The 16,884-nt window shown below is 43.4% G+C and overlaps 1 protein-coding gene across 1 annotated transcript; it reads left to right on the top strand.

Moving 5' to 3' along the window:
• The first annotated feature begins 660 nt into the window (after positions 1 to 660).
• On the top strand, positions 661 to 16,517 carry LOC125727336 (cytolytic toxin-alpha-like). The gene is made up of 3 exons (XM_049004029.1): positions 661 to 801; positions 1,293 to 1,541; positions 16,420 to 16,517. Exons 1-3 carry the CDS (start codon positions 756 to 758, stop codon positions 16,515 to 16,517), a joined length of 393 nt encoding a protein of 130 aa, XP_048859986.1. The 5' UTR covers positions 661 to 755.
• The last annotated feature ends 367 nt before the right edge of the window (positions 16,518 to 16,884 follow it).

Below are 16,884 nucleotides of genomic sequence, written 5' to 3'. Positions count from 1 at the left end.
GTACAAAGAAGGACACAATAGTGTTCGGAATATTTTTTTCTTGTCTGTGAAAATATACAGCTCTTCTGGACACTCATTCTTAAAAAAATCAGATGCTACTTTAATACGATCTGTACCGTTAGTAAAGACAATGTTCCGTGACAAAACGTGACCATACTGCCACGCCAATTTCTGGTGGCACTGCACGTCGCGCATGCGTCTTGTTATCCTCATGTAAGTGCGCAGACGAAGCCGGAATCAACACAGAAAACGTGGCGGCCAGACTGGTACCTCTCCGCGCACGTATAAGCGGACGTGTTTGTATAGACTTTTATGATGCATTTTACTCCTCCGCGGACGACCGCCTGCCGCACTACAAATTTGTCTTTAAACGCCAACATAGATGATTTTGATGAGGATTGGGGTAGTTTGCAAACCCTACAGCCAATTTTCAAGGTAATAGAACTGTTGCATACATTTAAATGCGTATGCATATGTGTGCAGACTTGTCCCAAATTGAAAATCTCACGCCAGCCAGTTGATCAAAGTTGGCAGCCCCGTGACCTGCCGCTCTGAATTTGTAAAACGTAGGGAAACATACACAGACCTCGCGGCTGTGGTACGTGTGCAGGGAATATCAGAATTACTACTAATACTTAAATAGGACACGTGCGCATGTGCAAAGTACACAGCTTGACCAGAGAAATATGAACGTTTCCATGTACGCATACGCGGTGTAATACGCGAGTGCTGCGCTTTGCGGAGAACCAGCCTAGATGCGTCCGCGTTGGGAGCGTCGCGTCGGCGCGCTGCTGGAGAGAGGTGTGTGTCCAAAGTGGATTAAAAGACGTTCATATTGTGACCTAAAGACAAACTCACTTTTAGTGGTAATCTTTGTTGTGTAATTTTATGGTTAATATGTTTGATGAATGCTGTTTGTAATTTTATTTACCTATAATTATCCCATAACATGCGCGTCATTTTGGCGCGTCTTCCCACCGGCGTCGCGCGGGCGACCAACATTTCCTGAGGTAATTCACATATTTGACTTTTTATATTTTATGTATCGTACAGAATAATAGAGCGCAGGCTAAAGTGCAGTTCGGCCCCAGCGAGTCTCTCAGCGCGGCGTGTCTCACAGCGCAGGGGGCAGCCGGAGCGCCGCAGACTCGGGCGGCTACATGAGTATATTGGGAATAAAATGTGTGTATTGGAGCGAGTTCTGTGTTAGTGAGTGTGTGAGGTGTGACAGTGATAATGATGGAGATGCTGGGCTTCGTCATGGGATCAATCGCTCTTCCTCCTGCCTACAGACTCCTGCCAGCTGACGCTGGACCCCAACACAGCAAACAGCCGCCTGTCTCTGTCAGGGGGGAACAGGAAGGTGACAGGGGGGGCAGAGCAGCCATATCCTGATCATCCAGAGAGATTTGACAGCTGGAGCCAAGTTCTGTGCAGAGAGAGTCTGACTGGTCGCTGTTACTGGGAGGCTGAGTGGGATGGAGATGCTGCCTGCATAGGAGTGACTTATAAAGGGATCGAGAGGAAAGGAGGGAGTGACTGTTGGCTTGGAGCCAATAACAAGTCATGGTGTCTGTGCTGCTCTCCTCACAGACACTCTGTCCAGCACAATAATAAACAGACTCTCATACCCATACGGCCCTCAGGCTCCCGCAGAGTAGGAGTGTATCTGGACTGGGGGGCTGGTGCTCTGTCCTTCTACAGAGTCTCCTCTGATGGACTGACCCCCCCTGCACAGATTCACCTCCTCATTCACTGAGTCCCTCTATCCAGGGTTTGGGGTTTATCCAAACCCCCCCGTGTCGCTGTGCATGCTGGGATAGCTCACTGTGTGCTGGAGGAATCATTTTTACCGTATCAGTCTCACATGTCGCTGCTTTTCCACGGCAAAAAGGTAAAATCTCTGCTTTATAACCAGTATAACCCTTTTTACTCTGTCTGAAGTGTGACGTATGTTAATAATTGGGTTCTGTAAGCTGAACAAACATGTAGAATGACTGTTTTTCTCTGACTTATGTTCTATGTTGGCTGTTAATGCACCAAAACTGCCTAAACAAATTCATAGTACATGCAGTTGTACCAATGGAGTGAATTCTGATTCTGAAAAAAATAAAATGTAATGAAATCTAAGCCTGATGAGTGGGGGGAGCTTTTCCCCTCCCCTCTATATGTATATTTTATATTTCTGTCTATATATTGTATTTGCTACCTGTACACTGACAATAAAGGCTTCCTATTCTATCCCATTAATGTCCCGGTTCCGCGCTGCCCAGAACGTAACTGAGTAACAGACTTAATCCGCGCTCTCTGCTCACTGAGCGCAGCAGCCTGATATCGCAGCGGCGACGCTTTGGCCAGCAGGGGGCGGCAGACGGCAGACAGTTTATTAACTCAAAACCTACAGTCCTGAGGTAACTTAGTAAAGATAATAACATAATCAAATTAATCATATATTAACTAAGTAAACATAAATAACATAAAATCTTAATAAGTCACGTTAGTACAACAACAACAGAAAGGCACCTGATCATCAATGAAGTAGTGTAGGTGATTACCAATTACCAGAAAAAAATCACATAAATCCTGTTTCATTAGGAATCCTGAGATATATACAGTATTGTGCAAAAGTCTTAGGGAGTCATAGGAAATGTTTAAAGCTATTTATCTGGGTAGTAAATTTATATTTTCTCAGTATTAAAAACAAAATTTAATATTAGAACATGTGCAAATTATGAGTAAAACAAAAAAAACTAAAAGGAATTTCTTATGTTCTCCAAAAAGTTACTGATATCTTGTTGGATGGCTAGATGAACACCAATATGGTTCCTAAACCTCTCCTCAGGTTCACCTCGGCCATTTCATGTATTTGTTAAATTTCACCACCAGCTCAATTAATTCATGAAACTAGTTTTGAAAAGTCACTGAGGTATTGATTAGCTACACACGTGGACAAAATTGTTGGTACCCTTCAGTCAATGAAAGAAAAACTCACAATGGTCACAGAAATAACTTTAATCTGACAAAAGTAATAATAAATAAAAATTCTATGAAATTTAACTAATAAAAGTCAGACATTGATTTTTAACCATGCTTCAACAGAATTAATAAAAAAAAAAAACTCATGAGTGTTGCTTGTTGCCCCTCGTTAGTCTTTGCATTTAAGTATCTATTTGTCTCGGCCATTGATGTTAGACCTTCCTGCTGCCTGTGACCTTCCCGGTTGCCAGTCCTCCCATTTGTGATCCCTCACGATCCTCTTTGTTTCCAGTCTCAGCCCATCTAGTTCAGCAAACCCCCTTTTTGTTTTGCTACCAAGGATACAGAGATGAGAGTCTTTTACCAAGCATACAGTGTCCAGAGTGGATGAGCATGACCACAGTGAGAAGAGGATCTGATGGATGGAGGACCTAAGTACCATAATCTTAGTAACGCATGAGCAGAATTGGACCATAAGAGGAACTGGCCGGCTCCATCTCACACATGGTACGTGGGTGTAGAAGTTACTCAAAACCATATGGCTGAAATCCTCCACATGTGCATTTTGAATGTATTGGGCATCATGTCCTGTTTTAACCATGAGAATCCAGTGAGGGGCGGCTCAGTGGGTAACAGGGCTGCCTTGCAGCTGCAGTGTTGAATGTTTCCATCCTTCTCCTACGCTGTCTGTGTGGCGTTTGTTTGCTCTCTTTATCCCACATGGGTTTCTTCCTGCAGCGACTCTGACAGGCATCTGTGAATTGTCCGGACTCCATAACTGTGAGTGTTCCTTGTGATTAAATGGCATTGTATCCATGGTGGACCCCAGCTTTTTGCCCTGCGTTTCCTGTAATTGGCTCTGGGATACCCTTGTGATAAGTGTTTGGAAGATGGATGCGTCTAATCTTAGTACTTACGTGATCTATCCCGTCTCCTCCCAATTGAGCCAGCAGAGGTCACTAATGGCCCTCCGTAACTCTCCTAACCCTCCCCAGCTGTATCCCATCGTTGACGTTCTCCACCCTGATCTGTTATCCTCCTACACCTCTCTCCCGTCGCTGATTACTGTGTATAAATGTTCCTGCTCTCATGGTTCCTCAGCTCCGTCATCATTCTTCCAAGTGTTGTTTGCTGTATTCCCTTAATAAAGCCTGTGTCTTTCCCAGAGCTACTGCATCTGAGTCGTCCTTAACCCAGATTATATTACTCATCACATAGAATATCCATTTACATTTAACCCCATGGACACTAAGCTTTTCTCCCAGGGGTCTAAGGTAAGTGAGACCAATTGGACCAATTCGTCCAGATAAATACATTTGTAAAAGAAGTAGTGAATACGTTTCCAATCAATTCCTATTACACATTGACGTTATAATCAGAAGCCACATTATGAAATGGAATATATCCAAACAGCATTTTAATCTGACCAGTAGGGCATGCTGTTGTACCACTTGTAGAAACACTTTTGCATTTACCAGACTTGTTTATCCAAAGTGACTTACAGCAGTGGGAAGGGTTATGTTTTATGCATATTCTTGGGGGATTTGAACCCATGACCAATGCATCATAAATGCAACACTCTACTTGTTCAGCTAGAGAATCTCTATGAAAAAAGTCCTAATGACTTGAAGTAATCAGCTCCTAATGCCAGGTAGCTGAAAACACAATGAGGTTCTTCCTCAATGTGATGCTGCCCAACCCAGCAGACGGGAATCTGATGAATCAGACACGCTTGCCAGTGTCCAGTTTAACCTTTGGGGTCCGTGGACTCGACGGCCAATCAGAGATGGCAGACAGCTGTCCACATGGCCCCGATTGAGCGGTACGTTTGCGTAACCTGCTGGCTGTAAAAGGAGACCATGTGTTTGAATGCTGCATCGCAGGCCTGACACATGAGAAAGACCAGATGCCAGCCACCTCAGACATGTGGATTTTATCTGTGTTCCACAGGCACTTTCATATAAGTGATTTACAGGAACAGCCAGTCTAGTGCAGGGCAGCGCAAACACCCTCATGCATATACTGGTTTTAGCACAGCTTCATTGTAAAGCATATCAGATGGCCTCAGAATCCTGCTCCCTGCTTAATACAAGGTGAATAGGGAGTAGGAACTAGGGGACTAAGGACTATGGGATTAGGGGCCACAGGACTAGGAGACTATGGGACTAAGGGAATAGGGGACCAGGGGAAAAGGGGCTACAGTGTTAGGGACCATGGGACTAAGAAACAAGGAGACTAGGGACTTGTGGATCATGGAAGTGGGGCAAAGGGGAATTGGGCACTATGGACTATGAGACTAAGGTATAGAGGGACCACAAAATTTGAGCACTTAAGACTAGAGGACTGTGGGACTGCAATGCAGCATCTCCGGAAACCTGTTTACTCCTGCTGGGCAGCTTTCATGTGGCACCCCCTGCTGGACAGTGGAGACACTACAGAGGCTGTGTATTGTGTTCAGTCACCTTTTACTGTAAATCACACATGGGTTCACGCTCATTTGTGTCTGCTCTGAATCCCCATGCGCCGAGGTGAAAACTCCATCCACTTTAGGTAATTCAGGGGCCTCTTGCCAAGTTATGTGAGCTTCGTGTCTGATTCTTTGGGCTTCCGTACTGGAAGCAGTCCAGGGTAATTCTGGGAAAGTGTGGAGCTTAGACAAACCAAACTACAGCGTAACATGCTGCCAAGGGGGATTTTAAGATTTTGGTATATTGTGTGGGCATCTTTCTGTTCTTGATATTGATTGATGTATGTAATTATGTAGTATTTTTAATATACGGATAGCGCACTATTGTATACAAAGCGACAAGCCAAGCTTGCAGTTTTGCAGTGTTCATGTGCTGCCACCTTCTGGGAAAACGAAGAACGGATTTTCAGATTAAGATCTAAAAAACTACACATTTACATTTTAGCCCATGTTACACTGGGCTTTTCTCCCAGTGCAGTAAGGTCAGAGAGACCTACCAGCGAGAAATCTACCATAGTTACTGTTGTATATACATTTATACTGACTTACATTTTACTTATTTATCAGAAGCTTTTATCAAAACGACATACAAATGAGGAAGCAGATTGACACTGTACGGTGCTGGGCGTCGCCCCGGTATGCAAAGTGCTTGGAAAGATTAAAAGCGACAAAACATTGTATAAAAGATCGAGTCCAAGTGCAACAATTATTAAAAATAATACTTAAGAATATCAGTAACAGAGCTCAGCACCAGCATGTATGGGCCCTCAGGACCTGTGATGATGAGCACAAAAACACCAACGCAAATCCCCAAACTGCACAATATTGTGTTTTGAGTGAAACCTCAATGAGTCTTTAGGTCCATGATACTGTAATAATTTCGAGGAACTTTATCGCTGCATGCAATTCCCAAAGCGCACCACTAGATGGCGGCTTCCTACCGTGAGCTGAAACAGCCGCCGTAGGGGCGATACGCGGCAAGTTTCCCCAGCCGCCAACCGGCGTGCACCGGGGCTGCGTCTGGGTCAGGCTTTTGCCTGCTGCTTTCCTCCAGCTTATTTTCTTGTGTAACTTGGTGCTGGGCTCCTCGCCATATAAACAAACTCAGCCTAGCAAACATTAAGAAATCTGGATGCTATGAAAGGATCGTCTACCATACTCCCATATTCCACTCTGCTTTCATCCAATTGTCTTTGGTTTGTGCTGCTGGGAACCATTATCGCTGTCCTTTTATTTTGCTGCAAACGTAATCGTATGATCACATTATATCGCGACGTCCCTTGTCCCCACCCACGTTTTGTTGAAACTGCATGAAGGTCAGACCCACTTTTGTACCGTTTGAAACACATGTTGATCATTTTTTCTCCTGCAAAAAAAGAGCATTTACTTTTATTTTGGAGATATTTTTTTGCAAAGCGACTTATAATTGAGAAAGCGGCGAGTTGAGCAGCAAACTTAAGGCGGTGTGACTAAGCAGGTTTGGACCCATGAAGCTCAAATTCCACAGTCAAACAATTTAAAATTGTTTCTTTGAGAAGGCAGACGCAGGCAGTCACCGGTGCGTTTGGGGTTAAGGGCCTTAGTCACAGGAGCATAGTGATATAAGCCACTGAGCCAAACGCCAACCCACAGCACTGACCTCTGGCAGAATTCACCTTTACAAGCATGTTTGGCAAATGCCACTAAGTACAAAACTGATGCACTTTTACATAAATAATTGTACTTATCATCAGGGTTCAAGTGTCAGAAGTGCTTCTGCTACTCTTTAGTAAGGTTGCAAATTCCATCTGTCCATCCATCCATCTTCTGTAGCCAGGTATACACAGACGCACACACACAGACGCACACACACACAGACGCACACACACAGAGGCGCACACATGCACGCTAATGCGCACACACACACAGACGCACATGCGCACACAAACACGCACGCACACGCGCACACACACATAGGTTTGTAATTATATCTTTGTGGGGACTCTCCATTTGTTTCTATGGTGAAAACTCTAATCTCAACAATGACAGTCTACCCAGCCCCAACCTTAACCATAAGTAAGCAAACAAAATACAAGATTTTAGGTATTTCCAGTTTTGTGATTCTATTCACAGATTTTTTTATGAAATTGAGGTTATGTTTGTGGGGTGTGGGGAGTGAAAAATATCCTTACATGGCAAAAGGTTTTTATCTCATCGTGGGGGACATTTGGTTCCCACAATGTAATACACTGTGTTCACAATTATTAGGCGAGTTGTGTTTTTGGGATTAATTTTAATAATAAACAAATATAGTGTCATCAGTCAGTCCAAAATGTTAATGAACCTGAAGCCTGAATGTTATGCAAGGGAAATAATAATAATAATCGACACTTTTATTGTCCCTGTAGGGAAATTGTCTTTACGCCTCCCACAACTTGCTCTTTTTTTTCCATAGAGGAAGTTGTCTGCGAAGGGCTGCTACCTGTAGCGGCACCCAGGGAGCTGGGGGTTAAGGGCCTTGTTCAAGGACCCACAGGCTGAGGCTGGGTTTGAACCTGCGACCTTCTGATTACAAGCACACAGGCTTAGCCCACAGAGCCACACGCTGCTCCCAATGTTCCCAGAAATGTGAGTGTGAACATTATCAGGGGAATACATGTCTGTGCACAATTATTACACAACTATTAGTGTGCAGAATTATTACACAACTATTAGTGTGCAGAATTATTACACAACTATTAGTGTGCACAATTATTACACAACTATTAGTGTGCACAATTATTATGCAACTAAATGGAACACCTACATTTTCCCATCTCCCTTGTTCATTATCATCTTTCAAAGTGCGATTAATAAACAAACATCACATAATTTCCAAATAAACAATTCTGACATGAAATATCAATTAGTGAGCAATATAGCCACCTCCTTACGGATGTAGTGGGAAATGCGAGTGTCCTGCAGGCTGGAGAGCTTCTGATGACGCGCTCAGCGGTCCGGACCCTTCAGAAGACTGTGCAGACCGCTGAGTGCATCATCGGCAGCTCTCTCCCCAGCCTGCAGGACACTTACACTTCCCACTGCATCCGTAAGGCCACCAGCATTGTGACTGACCGGTACCATCCAACCCACGAACTGTCTACTACCCCTCTTCCATCCGGAAGAAGATTCTGCAGCATCAGGAGCAGGTCTGCACGGCTGCAATAGCTTCTTCCCCCAAGCAGTCCGGCTGCTGAACAGCATTAAGTCCTCCATTCATGGAATCTGGTATTTTCTTGTTCTGTTGACGATTAACTTTTTGTGCAGCAGCAACCACAGCCTCCCAGACACTGTTCAGAGAGCTGTACTGCTTTCCTTCACTGTAAATCTCCCATATAAGCAGGGCCCACAAGTTCTCAATAGGGATTATGTCAGGTGATTATGTCATTATTCTGTCATCCTTAAGGCCTTTACTGGCTAGCCATGCAGTGGAGTACTTCAATGCATGCGATGGAGCATTGTCCTGCATAAAAATCATGGTCCTCCTGAAAGATGCTGACTTTATCCTGTACCGCTGCTTGAAGAAAGTGTCTTCTAAAAACTGACAGTAGGTTTGGGAGTTGAATTTGAATCCATCTTGGCATTTTCTGGGAAAGTAGAGTGTACCCTTGGGGAGGTGGGCTCCGGCTGGGCTTAAGATACGGTTTCATTAATGAGACTCACATGGTCAGAAGGTTTGAGGTAAACGAGTCTCACTGGCTGTTTCTGAAGGTGGGACCCTCCCCCAATAAAAATCTCACGTCTTCAAATTAAAATAATAATTGTAACTCTCCACTACGATTATTCATGTTACAAGGTCCAACTGACAGCACTACTTTGAGGAGAGTTCTTCATCTTCTACCTGTGTGTTGGTAGAATAGTGATTCAGAACATGGGCTTGTGATCTGAAGCAGGCGGGTGTTCGCCGTTGTACCTTTGAGGGAGGTTCCTCACTAAATTAGCCTAGTTGTGGGCATCTCCATCACTGCAGTTTGCGAGGGCTTGGTAATCTAGCCACTTGCAGTTGTTCCCGTTTTAAGGTTCCCTTTTAATACCGCTTGTAATCAGTCAGTGGATGGCGATTTGGTGGAGTGTCCCGGACCGGCGTGAGCCAGGCAGCCGGTGGGATACTGAGCCACTACAATTGCTGCTGTTTTCTGCTTTTGTTTAGTTTATTTTGTTTTCGGGTTTCCTGTTTAATTAGTATTAAGTATTTATGTGTTTTGTTTAGTTTGTTGTACGTAAACCGTGGGGCGCCGTTGGGGAGGCTTGGTGTTGGGTGGTGAGGATCTGGTTTGGGGGGGGGGGTAGGTCCTGGCGATATAGCGCTGTGTGGTCGCTCTGCCTTCTTAGCCCTCCCCCCTGGTGTGTGTATCTACGCCATGTGATGTGGTGACCCTGTGGAGTACCTTCTGACAGTGCCCCCCCCCCACCCCAAGGTAATAGCTGCCGGGTTTGGGTTTCTTTGTGTGATTGGAGTGTTATTCTAACATGATCTGATTTGTACCATTTGTGGGTAATTTTTAAAGTAATTGCTTTGCTGTTTGGTTTTTCCTTTGGAGCGTTAACTGAACGCAAAATAATAAAGGCAGTGTTCATGGTCTTCACGTCCCCCGGGCGGTGATTATGAATTTGTGTGCTTTTATATCGGAGTGGGCGTAGTCGGCAGGATTTCACCAGTACATGGTGCAGATGTGACTCCCTGATCGCTCCCTGAGGAGGTTAGGTGAGATTTTTTTTTGGTTTTTTATTTTTTGGTGTTTAATTTGTCATAGTGGAAAGGCAAAGCAAAACAGCAGCATTAGTTTCCCAGGAGCCGCTACTATCTTGAGTAAATTTAGTTTGCCGGGCTTCGTTTGTGCCGTCTAGTTTTATTGTCCTATTGTCATTATGGACGACGAAGTGCAGCAGCTCAGGAATTTGTTGGGGCAGCTCCAGCCTGATAATGATCGTTTGCACCAGGAACGAGCAGAAGTTCCAGGTCCCTCTACTGCCACCCAATCCTCCCCCGCACCTCCACCTGTTTCGGTCGAGCCTCGTGTCTATACTGAACGTTTTACTTTTATTTCTAGAGACCGGAAGTGTCCAATGTTTGGGGGCAGGTCTGGTGTGAGCTTTGAGGAGTGGGAGGAAGAGGTGCGAGTTTGTATGCGGGCCCGGCTTCTGTCGTCTGCTGATCAAGCATTTTTTCTTTTTGACCATTTAGAAGCGGAAGCTAAGGAGGAGATTAAATATGGCCCTGCTGTTGAACGGGGTGACCCAAAAAGGAGATACTGGCACATGGAGAGTCACGTCTCCGGTTACAGGGTGGTCCCACACGCAACTACAACCGGATCTTATATACGCACGCTGGCCACAACAATTAATCTATCAATTCAACAAAATCACGATACCTGAAAAGATCGCACATGGAACTCATGTTTTTTTTCATTGGTACATGTCAGGGTCTTATGTTCACCAGAAATGGTTGTCAGTTCAACAAGACATGTATCAGGATGCACCAAGAGAGCTACAGAAAGTCAGTGATACCAGAGGGGCATGCAGGTACTATGCATGTAAAAATCTGATGGACAGACTGCCAGCTGTATTGCGTGTACTACATGAGATAGATGGAGAGAGCAGTGCGGAGAGATCAGTGGATGCACGGGGCCTGCTTTCACAAGTAGACCTTACCTTTATTGGAATTCTAGCAGTTCTTAGGAAGATTCTTGGAGAAGCCAAATATCTGTCAGACATGCTTCAAGCACCTTCCCTTGATCTAGCTAGAGCTGTGGACCTAATCCAGGCCCTACAGGACACTTTATGGGAGTACAGGGGTGAATCATGTTTTGATCAACCGTGACAAGATACTGTGTACAGCAAAAATGTATAATGTTGTAGTTGAGGCTGTTTTTTTTGTGATTATAATTTTATTGTCATTCCGTCAATTTATCAGAAGGCACATGCAGGACAGAGATACCACAAGAATAAATGACAAAAAAGCAGCAAGAGAAAGGAGAAAAAAGAAAAGAAAAAAAGAAAAGGAAAGGAAACACAGAACAACTTTTCACACTTGACATGTTGGCAGCAAACTCATATAAATTAGACTCATATAAACTTCAAAGAAGCTCTTTAAGAGCAGCAGCCATATTCCTCCAGGTATTTACAGTGATTGCTTTGCCTTGTTAATCTTTGCAGTGGTATACTCTAAATAGACAATGTAATGGAATGAGACAATCCAGAATTGCTTCAGGTTTGTATCAAGGTGTATCCATCGCTGTAGTGTGGTTTTCTTAGCAGCTGTAAAGCCTGCCTTTAACAGTTTTTTATCACGTAATGAGAACTGGTACATCAAGTCATCGTTAAGCAATAGTAAGCAAGGCTCCATGTCAAAGTATAGTCCAGTAAGATCACATTACACACGAGTGACAAGCTTCCATAAATGTTGGGTCACTGGACAGTCCCAGAACATGTAGAAACGTACCGGTAGTGTCAGTGTTGCAAATGCTGCAGTATGGATGGGGAGCAGGTTTGATGAGATACCGTTTGTAGGGTTACAATAGAAACGATGGATAGTTTTAAAGTGAATACGTACATAACTAAGGTTTTTGGAAGTAAGGCAAAGATTCGACCGCACTGTTTCCCAAACCGGGTGGAATCCTAACCTAGAAAGTTCTAAATCCCATTTTGGCAGAATCTTCAAAGGCTTATGAACGTTAAGGAGTAAATTGTTGTAAATGTTTGTGACTGTGCCTTTAGATGCCTCGACAGGATCGATCCAGCTAAACATTGGGTGATCATCTAAGACAGAATTCCATGGCACAGCATAGGTCTTCATTGTGGATCGTAGCCTGAGGTCGAAGAAAAATGAGAAGCCAGGCAGACTGTATTCTTGTCCTGGAATGTGCGCACAACATTCGCATCAAACGTATTATAAAATGTGAAAACCCCCTTGGATGACCAGGGGGGACAAACAAAAGCTTTATAGTCTGACAGAAAGTGGAAATTGTTCCATAAAGGAGATTGTTGACCTATTACTTTTTCGGCGTTGTACCATGCAGCTAAGGTGGATGAAAAGATACAACCAAGTTTGTGTCGTGATTTACGAAGACCTACCCCTGGGAAAGGTAAGTCCTGGAGTCCGTGGGGATGCACTATAGCCGATTCAATACCTCTCCACGACACTACACTGCCTGCGTCTGTCCAAGTGCGCATAGCCCTAATTTGAAATGCCCAATGCTAGAGCTTAAAATCAGGGAGGGCGAGGCCACCGTCTGATTTGGTGCACTGTAAAACTGAGAAGCGTTTCCTGGGTTGTCTGCCGTTCCAAATTAATTTGGATACAATGAAATTCAAATCTTCAAAATAATTTGGAGGTGGTACACATGGAATCATAAAAGACCAAAAGATAAGTGAGTAAAATATTCATTTTGATTGAACGGCATCTTCAGCTAGAGAAAGACGTGGAGACAAAAGGCTGGAGGAGATAAAAACAGCGCAGAAAGAAGACGACGTATGCAGACAAGTGACAAACCACTGTTTCACAGAATGGCCAGAGAGATGTAAGTTAGATCCAGACATTAAACCATACTGGCAGCGCAGAATGGATTTTCACCTTGTTCACGACCTTCTCATGAAGGGAGAAGGACTTGTGATACCTCCCCCCTTGAGAGCGGATGTTCTTCAGCGTCTGCATGAAGGCTATCAGGGAATTACTAAATGCCGAGCCAGAGCTACACTGTCAGTATGGTGGCCCGGTATCACAGCACAGATTAGCCAGATGGTGGACAGCTGGGTCCTAAATGGCCAGATCTGCAAGTTTTTCGCAAGCAGGATGAGGAGAGAAGGCATCAGCAGGCAAAACACTACAACCGCAGACTCCGCTCCAGACCTCTCGCAGAACTGACATCTGGTCAGACAGTTTGGATTAGCACAGAAGGGACTGCTGGGAGTCGTCAGACCTGCAGATACTCCTAGACCATATGTTGTAGAGACTGTAAAGTTCATCTTTGGCCTACAGGGACTGTTACTAGGTCAAGTTGACTGGAAAACCACCTGACAGAATGGACTTGTGAACAAAGAGGGAAGTTCAGTAGAAGAGAGAGAGAAAGAGAGAAGGAGGTTGTTGATAGCAGTAATAGAAATTAATGTCAAAAGGTACACAGCACATTTGACTTAAGCTAAAAGAAGGAGGTGTAATAATAGGACTACTGTTCCCTTAATGCTCTATTCCCCACATTGCTTTTGTGCCTTGTATGCAGTATTCCGTTGTTGTATTAAACACGATCTAACCATATACTGACAGTCCCATCTGCTCATTATACAGTTTAGTCAGGGTGATGGACTAAATCCCAGCAACTGAGGGGACAGTTAAGTTACTTTGGTTAGTCTTTATTTATTTATTATTTTTTTATTTTGGGTTATTTCTGTATGTTTTTCCCTTTTTTTTTATTTTCTTTAATTACATTTGGTTGTTTGGAGCCTATTGACACTTGGTAGAGGGATTTAATGGACAATAAAGAATGTGCATCCTATCCTATCCTGTAAGGCCTTCAAGTTTGTCTGGTGGCCCACAGGCCAGCAAGTAAAGGCAGTTTAAAGTTTATAAAAGTTTAGATGAATGCAAGTATTTTCTGGCTGATCATGTACACGGGACTGATTGCTTCCTAATCGTATAGTTTTTATTGTTTATCGTTTTATATGTTTTATCCTGATTAATTTGCAAGGTATAATGACAGACAGACAATATGTAAAAGAATTGTATGTAAATCAATTTTGAAATTAGCCTAGGGCTGGGCAATATTGTACAATAGTAAAGTTTTTTTTCATATGAAATGATATTAATAATTATTACGATATAATTTTATTCCATATTTGTACTTAAAATTCACATAATTGCGTTTAAAAAGGCAACGTGAAAATTGAGAAACGTGGAAATTGAATTGACTGCAAACTGAAATCTAAATTTAATAAATCATATATATGATATTTGAAAATAGCCTTTGTAGAATTCTATGTGAAGAGCCTCTGGGCCAGGCGCCCTGCCGCTCTGCATTGTTTTCTTTGCATGTACAACTTTGTACTCCATAATTTTTATATTTTATCACGAAGCCTGAAGAGCAATATGAACTGTATCATGCTTTAAGTAAATTGTCTCATCCTTTATTAGATTTAAACACAGACACAATCCACAGCAAACTGCACTTACAGCCTTCATCCTGCTCTTCAGTCTCTGAGGTGCTGCATCTAAATGGGGACTCGTCAAAAAGCCAAGTGGAGCTGTCATGAATGAAGGCCTTGTTCAAGCTTCCCCTGCCTGACAGCAGGTTAGTCTCTCATTTGACTAAAGTATATTTAACTTCTACAGAACTTTGTAGGCTCATCTAGGATGGAGAATTTCTGCTGCTGAGCGCGTTAGAAAAGATTCTCAGAGGGAGATACTGTCATGCCCTGCTCGTCGGCTCCTCGTGTGTGCCACGCCCCCGGATTACCCACGTGTTCTTTCCCGATTGTACCCAGCTGTGTCTGATTATTTTCAATCAGTCCTGTGTATTTCAGTCCGTGTCTTACCTGAGTCCTTCGTCCGTCATTGATGTCTGTTGCCGTCCTGTGTTCCCTGCCCCTGATTTCCTGAAAATAAACCCAGTTCGTCCCGAATCCGGCCTGCCTGCTTCCTGATTCCCCGCTTGCCCTCACGATCGCCGCTCTGCCCGCGATCTCCCGTGACTGATACGAGTCCTAGGTGCCTGCTGGGTACATATTCAAGACAGAGTTAGGACCGACGCCAATAATTCTGCACCAGATTAGAGGAAAAAATTGTATCTTACTGAAAATTTCATTCATAGAATTTTACCTTAGACTTGGTCAGCAGCCATGTGGATAAATTTCAGAACTACAGACGGTCTGTGGGTTGGGGGTGACAGGTAGGTTGGCAGGTGGGGGCACGCGGAATGCTCCTGGGGGTGTGGTGGGTGTGCTTATATGATTTACAGTAGCCGAGGCTAACAAAGGCACTAAACTGCACAAACAGCCTCCTGTACGAAGTTTTACATGAAAAGAGGCCATGGGCTTGTTGGCGCTATGTTTCTCAGCAGACTGACTAATACAGCCAACTGGACCATCTACCTCTTCAAAAACATCCATGCAGAGTTTCCTGCCTGTTTCTGACAGCTTTCACTGTTATTCTTTTGCTCCAGTCCTTTGCACTTTTCCAGGTTTTAGTACCTTGACCTTTGCAATCTGGAGGATTGCTACCCTCCAACTAGCTGTTTTGGGTCAAAATGGCCCCATCTGTGTTAATTTGCATCATTAATTACAACATAAATTGATACATTCCAGATGAATTTTTAAGGTAATTTCAACAAAAGCCTGTAATATCATTTTCGACCACCATGTGACACCACAAGCCATTGGAAAACCACTAAGATGTCAATATGAGATTTGGCAGAACTGAAAATATGATGTTAAATATATCACAGTGCAATAGTTTTAAAAATAAATCACTGACTTTGCACGACTATTTTATGTGTTTTGTCAAATAAAAAACCTGAAGTATTTGAACTTGAACTGATACTGAGCAAAATATTACCTCTTACTTACATGAAGGTTCGCATTATCTATGATGTAGAATAAAAGACACAAGTAAACAATCCATTTCTTTGTTTTAACAATACAAATGTTAAAGTAAGAAAACAAGATGATACAACAATTCAAATTACATATTAGAACAGCAAAATCAGATTGTAATCTGGTAAAACTGCAAAATACAAACATCAGTAAATCAAACAATAATCAAATAACACAAAAATCCAACTATGAATGAACACTGAACAATAACCAATCAAAAACATTGCAAATGCTCTGCACTAGTGTTGTACATGTACATGTGTGTGGTTTGCTGACATAACATATACAAGTAGCACAAAGCCTGGTCGTCTCGCAGACCTTTGTACAGTAATGGCATCTCAGCCTTTTCTCAGGTCGGGGCTTTTGTTCCGGAGCCTGTGCAGCCAAGCTGCCACCAGGACTGGAGGGCTCTGTACCAGGGACCTTGGGAGGCAGCAAGATAAGAGATGAGCTAACGAAAAACATCTGGTGATCCTGTGCAGGGACGTCACTCGCAGAAAATGGATGCTGATTTGTAAGTGGGGGCTTTTCTCCTCTGTATGCGGGGAACCCCTGTTCAAACAAGAGCAATTAACAGGAAACGTCTTCTAACTTAAGGGGTGAACTGCTTCATCTGAGAAAACTAGACTTAGGAAACAGGGAGCATCAGCGACACATCAATAGAGCAGCAAATGTTCCACTGAGGATTAATATATACAGCAGTAAACTGACTGACATCTCATACAGCCATATTGTATCAAATACACAGATACTGAGGATACAACATGAAACGGTCTGGGGGAGGGGAAACATTTCCGCATGTAGGGGGTTGGAGGCATTTAATTATTTACAGAAAATTC

The sequence above is a fragment of the Brienomyrus brachyistius genome, unplaced genomic scaffold (assembly GCF_023856365.1).
Source record: "Brienomyrus brachyistius isolate T26 unplaced genomic scaffold, BBRACH_0.4 scaffold93, whole genome shotgun sequence".
NCBI classification, from domain to species: domain Eukaryota; kingdom Metazoa; phylum Chordata; class Actinopteri; order Osteoglossiformes; family Mormyridae; genus Brienomyrus; species Brienomyrus brachyistius.
This window is presented reverse-complemented; position numbering and strand designations above follow the sequence as displayed.

Bases quoted from the DNA above. Each gene is read 5' to 3' on its own strand.
- LOC125727336 (XM_049004029.1), top strand. From the start codon at position 756: ATGCGTCCGCGTTGGGAGCGTCGCGTCGGCGCGCTGCTGGAGAGAG. The intron at 802-1,292 runs GTGTGTGTCCAA...TCCTGCCTACAG, and splicing joins CGGCGCGCTGCTGGAGAGAG to ACTCCTGCCAGCTGACGCTG. The intron at 1,542-16,419 runs GTTGGCTTGGAG...TTTGTTCCGGAG, and splicing joins GAGGAAAGGAGGGAGTGACT to CCTGTGCAGCCAAGCTGCCA.